A 7,906-nucleotide genomic window follows, 5' to 3' on the forward strand; every position below is an offset into this window, starting at 1 on the left:
ACAAAAGCATTTCTGGGAACTATCCTCTCAACTAAAATAATTTTTCCACCCTCAAATAACTACTCTTAACCCATAGGGCACCAAGTGAACTTGCACTGTTTTCCATAATAAAATCTCACAGTTCTGATAAGAAGAGAAAAATTCATTTTTTACAAAGGTTTCTTTTTCAGGCATCTAATATTTACAACTAAACAAAAATACTGGGGTTTTCGTTTTCCAGAAGTGGGCAGAGGGGGAGAGAAGAAATGAGGTAATACAAAGAGTTTCCTGTTTACTGTCATTCTTGCCTTCCCTCTAACATGTCCCAGGTAGTGCACAGTTAACTGCTCACCTAAACCCCATCACTCTAAACCCCATCACTCCCAAAGCAGGGGAGCAATAACCATGCAAGCTGTATTAGTAACTGCAGATCAAAAGACTCGTAGTTTGGCAGCCCTGTGCAGAGCTAAAATCCTTGGCTTGGCTCCAGCAGCAGAGGTTTGCCCCTTCAAACACTGCTGAAACAATTGCTTTTATTTTCCTGAGAGAGAAAATTAGTTAGACAGATATAGCTGACTAAGGTTTTTCCATAAGGCATTTTTAAATCATTGCTGGCTTTGTGTCTTTAAAAATCTGAAGTCAAGGGGATGATGATAGAGAAAATATTTTGTGTTAAGTAAATCTTTAGGTCTGTGTGAATAAGTTGACTAGAGGTTGGAGCTTTTTGCCCTTAGGTCAGTGAAAATGTCTGTGCTTGCCCACATGAAAGGCCCTATTATCTCTCACTGCAAATATGCACACTCCAGTTTTCTCCCATCCATACGACCTGTCAGGGCTTTCCCAAGTCAAGTCACAACAGCAGAAGCATTTAACATTTCTGACCCAGCTTAGTTAGAGCCTGTCCCTCTTCAGGAGAAAGCAGAGCTGAGACTGGAAATGTGGGTGGAGGTGTTGTCTCTTCGCTCACGCTGTGTATGCAAAGTGTGTGGAGGCCCACCAGCTCTTGATGCTGAGATGACACTGTGAAGGGAGCCTAACGGCAGGGCACTGCATGATCAAAGTGTTCTACCCATCCATTAAATGTCATTACACTTAGTGAACTTGTTATCTTAGGATCCCGTTTCTGTGTATCAGCTGTCCATGCAGAGGTGTTGGCAAGCAGAGGCTGCAGAGCGGCCTCTGTGAGGGAAGGATGGAGCTCCCCCATGCTGGACACAGATGGTTCCAGCAGGCTCCAACAGACCCACCACAGGACACAACTGAGCCCACAGAGAAGATGGTGGCATCTTTGGAAAGAGTATTTAAAAATAGCTAGGAAACTTCAGCACTTCTGTGAGAGGGAGGAGTAACAAAACATGTGAGAGAAGCAGCCCCACAGCCCTGTAGATCAGTGATGGAGGACAGGAGGGGCTCCAGGTGACAGAGCAGATTCCCTGGCAGCTCGTGCTGCAGACCATGGTGACGCCAGCTGTGTCCCTGCAGCCATGGAGGGTCATGGTGGAGCAGAGACCCACCTGCAGCCTGGGGAGGACCCCATGCCGGATAAGGGGGATGTGCATGCAGGACATGGGAGAAGTAGGGAGATTCTCAGCTAGGAGTAGGAAGGTTTATCTGCATGCAAGGAACTGTGGCACCAATGATGGGCGAGTGAAGTAGAGAAATGTTTGTCTGTTGAAGAACCCAAGGCTGCCTATTTGGCTTGGGACATTTTGTAAACATGGACCACCCATGCTTGTCCCCAGGTGTCTGTAAGGGAAGAATAACTTAATTTGATATTTTTTTTATTTGTCTGTTAATTAGGGATGTATTCTAGTCTCTGTTTGTGAAGTCGTCTCTGGTATGTGCACAGGCTCTCTTCTCTGCACTGGGGAGTACAAGTGCTCCGGCCTAGTCTTCTTTGGCAGCTGGGTTCACAATTTTCCCCATGAAGAGGATGCTATGGGTGATTTTGTCAACAGTAATCATCAGGAATGGTCTGTTGAATACGATATGAGGTGGAGGAGGAAACGCTGCTGACAGTGGTACCACTTCTATCACGGTCACTGCAGCAGCCTCTGTGCCATTCTCACTAACATCCACCATAGCCTTGTGAATTGCCTGCAAGGGAAAAAAAGATTAAAGTCTAGGTACAGAAGAGCAAGAAGCAGCTAGGGACAAATTTGCTTGCTTTAACAGTCAAAGGTAGTTTTTAAAGGAAACACAGAATGAATGTAGAACTGGTGTGAAAATGATACTCTTGTCAAGCCTTTCAAAGACAAGAAAAGTTTGCCCTGAGTTCAGGGAGAGTTTTCTTCAACACTCTTCCAGATCTGAACTTGGATGTTTGTAGAGACTGAGCAGCATAAAGAACATTTATTTTTCTGTTTTTTTTCTCAGAGTAAGATTTTGTCCTTAACATTAACACAGAAGAAGAAAGTTTTTATTTTACTTCAATTTCTGTGTATGCAAAAAACATTCTTTCTGTAAAGACACAATAGTGACAAGCTTTATAAAGTGTCTTTCTGTAACGCATCCCACTGATATGACTTTACAGGGCTTTCTATAGCAGGTATAGCAAATTCATGTTTCTGAATTAATGTGATCTTATTTCATTGCCTTTGCTCAGTCCTCCATGTTTTTTCTCCATTGTTCGTAATGCATCTAAAATTTCCTCTGACGAGGAAATGATTTAAAATTAAACTGTAGGAACAACAGCCATTTAATCCCTAACCTTCTCCTTTATTACCATCAGTGAGCCATGACTACACTCCAGAAGTGGGTTCAACCTATTTACAGAGATAAAACCTGCATGTAAGTAAGGCAGACAAACTTAATTACCATTTCTGTTTGCATACTTACTTTGGAAACCTTCAGAAGACTATTTTCTGCCACGCCGGAGAGATCAGACTGGTCACTGAACACCTCTGTCACACCCATTTTCTCAAACAGGCTCTTAACATCATAGCAGCTAGAGACGGAGAATTTTGGAAGGTCCAGGTAGATTTTTCTTTTAAAACAATAAAAAAAATATGGCTTTATTATTGCAAGATCCCTTGGTGCAATAGCTATGGCAGGCATACATCCACCCAAATACCTGTGAAGCTGAGGCTTGGCTTTGTAAGGCAAGAATAAATCCCATGCTAGACTGAAATTGAGGTACCTGTCTCACCAGTGGTGCAGGGGCACTATGCTGGCTTATGAAAGTGACTGGCTGGAAGGTATCACACAAACTGGAGAAAAATAAATTGTATTTTCCTTTGAATTGGATTCTTCATACTCAAGGCAAGCTCCTGAGGGTAAGGTACCCGTGTGCAGTATTGTCACAGCTGGTAGCACTCCCACTGCTGTGAATAGGGGAGCTGAGTAGAGGGTCCCCCTTAGGTACAAAATAACCCGATACCTCGTCTGAGTTAAAGAAACTATGCAATGCTTGTTCCTCAGAGCTTTGCTTAGCAAGTCATTGTGGCATCCTAAGCTTTACCTTACCCGGATGAGTAGTTATGGCTTGTTTGATATTTAAACAAAACAATAGTTAAAATATTACCTTTTTTCAAGTGATTGCATCCAGTTAGACACTGTTTCTTTTAGTAGAGCATCCTCCACCTTCTTCATTGTCCCTTCATCAGGTAGAACAAACAATGAAGTAGCATTTCCTTTGTATGGGATTTCTACTACCCAGCAAGACAACTTCTCATCTCTATGGATGTTAAAGGGTTTGTTTTGATGCATCATTTTGATCTTAACAGAATTCTTGGAATCCAACAAGAAATCATCATCTCTGGTCGCCAAATTGTTGAAAGGTTTTTCCCAGTAGCCTTTTGAAAAAAGAAAAAGTACAGAATTAAAAAAAAAAAGAACCAAAACCAAAAAACCAAACAACTGACAAAGAGATAAATAAAGGCATGTCATATTAGTTGATACTTAAAATACTGTGTTTGAACTGTAGAGGCAAAACCAAGCCTATCTTAGTTTAAGGATGCTTGTTCCCCGGCCATGGAAAGGAGTTTTACATAATTTAAATGGTTCTAATAAAAATCACACAAGAAAAATATAGGCTGAGTGTTGCCATGAAAAAGACCTGAGCCTTTGCCTGCTAAAGCAATGGTAAAATTTCCACGCACTCCTGCTATAAAGGCTCTAGAGACATTCCTTTCATACGAGAGTTATCTGTGTTTGACCATGTCCTGCACCACCAAACACCTGTGCCTTTTAACAAATGATCCTAAGTTCCCAAGCTCATCCTTTCTGAATATTTTCAGCTCTGAACCTGGCTTAAAACTGTTACGACATTGATCAGTACTTCTATGAGTTCTTTTATTTTTTAACTCATATAGAAAATGATTCTTCATACCTAGCTTTCAAGTAGTTCCTTACATAATTTAAAAGTTGAAAGACATATTTTAAAATAGATGATAGCATAGGTTCACAATGTGAAAAAAATTATGTTTCTTAGATCTGGACAAGACTTCCAGAGCTTATGTGTATAGCTTCTACCCACATTTGTCACTCACCTTTAAAGAAAATGTAGTTAACCAGAACCATCACGGTGTCTGGATCAAGACTCTTGAGTAAATCAACAATTTTCCCACGAGTTTTTGTTTCTATGTGCTTATTGATTTCCTTTGTAGCCTCTGGAAGATCCTGGAAGTTACTCGAAATAGCTTCAGAATAATAAAAATTTTTAACATCATCCAAAAATTTTTGGAATAGTTTCAGTCGGTCATCTATGAACAGAGCATTGCCCATGTTCAGCTGAACTTCTCGGTGTGGGTCGTTCAGCAGCTGAAGGACACGCTGAAATCCTGCATGGATCTCCTGCTCCTCCATCTCTGTCAGGTTGTAGGTGAGGCCTTTGTGCATCTGACGGAGCGTGTTTGATCTGGCACCCAGGGAGAGCATTGCAAAGGCAGTGGAGATGCTCAGAGGAGAGAAGAAGATGTTCTTGTTGCCCACCTCCTCTCTGACCTGCTTGTAAAACCTAAATGCAAAGTCAGCATTGCCAGGGGCTATTTTGACATGAGCTGAGTTTTCTGCCTGGGAATGGTCTTCTGGGGAATGGGATATTTTTTGTTCCTGCTGTTCAACATTGAGGTTGGAACTATGCTGACCCTGGACTTGAAGTCCAAGAAACAACAAACACAAATACAATGCAGACTTCATTTCCTTCTGCACAGTTCTGTTAAGAAAGAATAGAGCAACATTTAGATCTAGAGAATTTTGTCTTTCCTGCATAAAAATATTTATGTATTCCTGATACTGATTTTCAGATGTCAGTCTTTAGGATTACTTCTCTATTTAAAAATACTCTTCTACTTGGCCTTCTGGATACTCTATTTCTAGTCAGTTCTCCCAGTTTCTGACCAATGAGCAAAGGAAAGAAGGTATTAATGTGGTATCACCAGGGAAGAATCAATGTTGTTTAGGTTTCTGTGAGGTATAATGCCAAAAATAGTTTTTGCCTCTGACCAGCATGGCCTCAGTGCACTCCGAAGTACCTTTGAGTGCATGGATGAACTCACCTATTGGTCCCCATCTATCTGGTAAGTATTTTGGCAGAGAGACTTATTTTTGCTGATATGTTTCTGTAGTACCCATGGTCTTGTTATGACTTGGGTTTTTAAGCACTGCAGTGATACAGAGATAATGTCAGCTATAGCTGTGAATAAAATCCACCTAAATGCTCACCCTTTGAACTGTTTATATCTTTCTGCCTCCTGTGTAACAGCTCTGAATTGAAGAACTATATTTTTAAAACATTACCATAGAAGTTTCAGCAAATTGAGGATAAATCAAGAAAGTTTATTGACTCTCTCTATTGCACAATAACACTCCATAAGGTCACAAACCCAAGATTCAAGAGCTTAGGAAAAGCTATAGTGGGATCTGCTTTGCTATGTATGCACAATTCAATGACCTTTTCTCTTCCTTTAACAGACATAAGCAAATTCTACACAATCACACAGTCTCTCTTCTGTCCTTTTCAGGGGGAGAACCATGAAATATACTGGAGAAGAATATTCTCCATAGGTTGGCTCACATAATTATCTCAAATGACAGAAACTCAAAACCATGAAGCAGGCCTGCAGGATAACAGAGATGATCTGAATGTTGTTCATAGCAGCTATATACTTATTCTGGAGCATAGGATTCTGCCCCAGGGACTGCCTCAGGATGTGTGTCTAGTGTCAGGCTTAGGTCTTATATCAGTTTTTGCATGGGAAGTTGTTAATTCTGGGTTTCCCCTTTTCTGTCTGCCCTGTATGAAACACTGGAGATATAAGCTGTGGGAGTGCTTAGTATGGGAAGTGTGTTCAGCAATCTAACATACTGGATAAAAACATTGACTGAAAAAAAAAGCTTTCTAAATTAAAGTAATACGGTTTGGTCTAGTAAGTACTCTTTTCATAATTCCCCAAATCTGCTTTGGGAGACACTAATTTCTCTTCCAGAACACGTGGCTGCAAGTAGCCTGGTCTTTAAGCACACTGGAGGTACAAGGATGCTACTCTTATTAGCCCTACATCAGCCTGGAGCACTCAGGACACTGAGGTTACAACTAAATTTCCTCCTCTGCCAGCAGAGACAAGGTTTTAGTCTTCATCTTGGTATTGACTGTTGAGTACTCATTTTGAACCTTATTCCCAATCATCCTGCCACTATAGCTAGAAGTTGAATCCTGCTTCCAACATTTAGAACATGTTTCCAGAGCTAAAATAATTTCAAATTACTGTAAAAACTAAATTAATCTCAGAATTCAATATTGTGCACTAAACGGCAGAGATCACAGACAACATAAATTCAAAGACTTCTAAGAAGGTATTGTACAGTACTTACAGTGCTGGACTTCTCTTTCACAGTGCTTCTTCCCTATTCTTCATTTTGCCAGGTAGTATTAAGTTAATGTCCACTGGTAAATATTAAACAGAGCAAATAAGATTTATTTGCGAAGCAAAGACTAAGTAAGCTATTTTTTTTGGACATCAAACATTATGTCTATTTTCCCATCATGCAGGCAAAATGATGCCAACACCTAGGGCTCTGAGGGGGAAGAAAGAGCAGGGACATTGCTACTCTTGGGTTTTAGCTAGACTATGGAAAAAAGAGCTTTCCAAGGTAGTCTGGCATAACCATGATAAATAAGCTTTAGAAAATAGAACAGTAGAAGAAATGAAAACCTAAGAAAGGGCCAAAGCAATGCCTGTTTATAAAAAGGATGCTGTGTCCCACTGAACTCTACTCCTAGGATATCCCGATGCAAGGATGCCATCTAATTGAGTGCTCAAGGCAGCAGCAATTGTGTTCAGGAATAGCTCAGTATCTATGTTGCCCTGCAGTGCACACTGCAAGTATGCCCTCACTGGCATTGTTTGAAGGGTTGTTAAGCTACTAGATAAAGGATAGCTGGGGGCACTGGTTAGCTTTTTAAGAGGCTTGGGTGAGTATTTGAGAAATTACTAAAATGAAAAGCAAAGGATTAGGTGACTTGAAAAATAACCAAAATAAGAAAACATGTAAGAATGAAATGGGCACTCTTTACCATGGCAAAATGTTAGCTGAAAAGAAGAGAGGAGATCTGCTTAACCTCTTGCTACATACACATAGGATAGGCATGATTTATATACATACTATATGTGACTTACACTGGAATCCCTCTCAGAGGGAGCTGAGAGAAACAGGCACAATTTAGATATTTAGAAGGTTATTTAAGGATGAGATGTATGACATTCATCCTAATTAACAGTGGCTAATTATTTCCATTGAATGTACATGATTTCACCTCAGGTAAATCTACAGTTTAACTGCACTCAGTAATCTACCCACCATAGCTATTCCTATGTAACTACTATCTCTTAAAAGATAGAGACAGAGTTATTCTCCAGAGAGGGGTTTTTTTTCATGATGTGTGCAAATACCCAGAAAGTTTATTGCAGTATTACGTAAAATGGCC

The 7,906-nt window shown here is 40.4% G+C and overlaps 1 protein-coding gene across 1 annotated transcript; it reads right to left on the reverse strand.

Moving 5' to 3' along the window:
• Positions 1-1,866: 1,866 nt before the first annotated feature.
• On the reverse strand, positions 1,867-5,118 carry LOC104513727 (alpha-1-antitrypsin-like). Its single transcript, XM_010157179.1, has 4 exons — positions 4,470-5,118; positions 3,503-3,773; positions 2,818-2,965; positions 1,867-2,076 (listed from the first exon to the last, which is right to left on the reverse strand). Exons 1-4 carry the CDS (start codon positions 5,116-5,118, stop codon positions 1,867-1,869), a joined length of 1,278 nt encoding a protein of 425 aa, XP_010155481.1.
• Between the last annotated feature and the right edge of the window lie 2,788 nt (positions 5,119-7,906).

Source organism: Eurypyga helias, unplaced genomic scaffold (genome assembly GCF_000690775.1).
Source record: "Eurypyga helias isolate BGI_N326 unplaced genomic scaffold, ASM69077v1 scaffold16608, whole genome shotgun sequence".
In the NCBI taxonomy this organism is placed as follows: Eukaryota; Metazoa; Chordata; class Aves; order Eurypygiformes; family Eurypygidae; genus Eurypyga; species Eurypyga helias.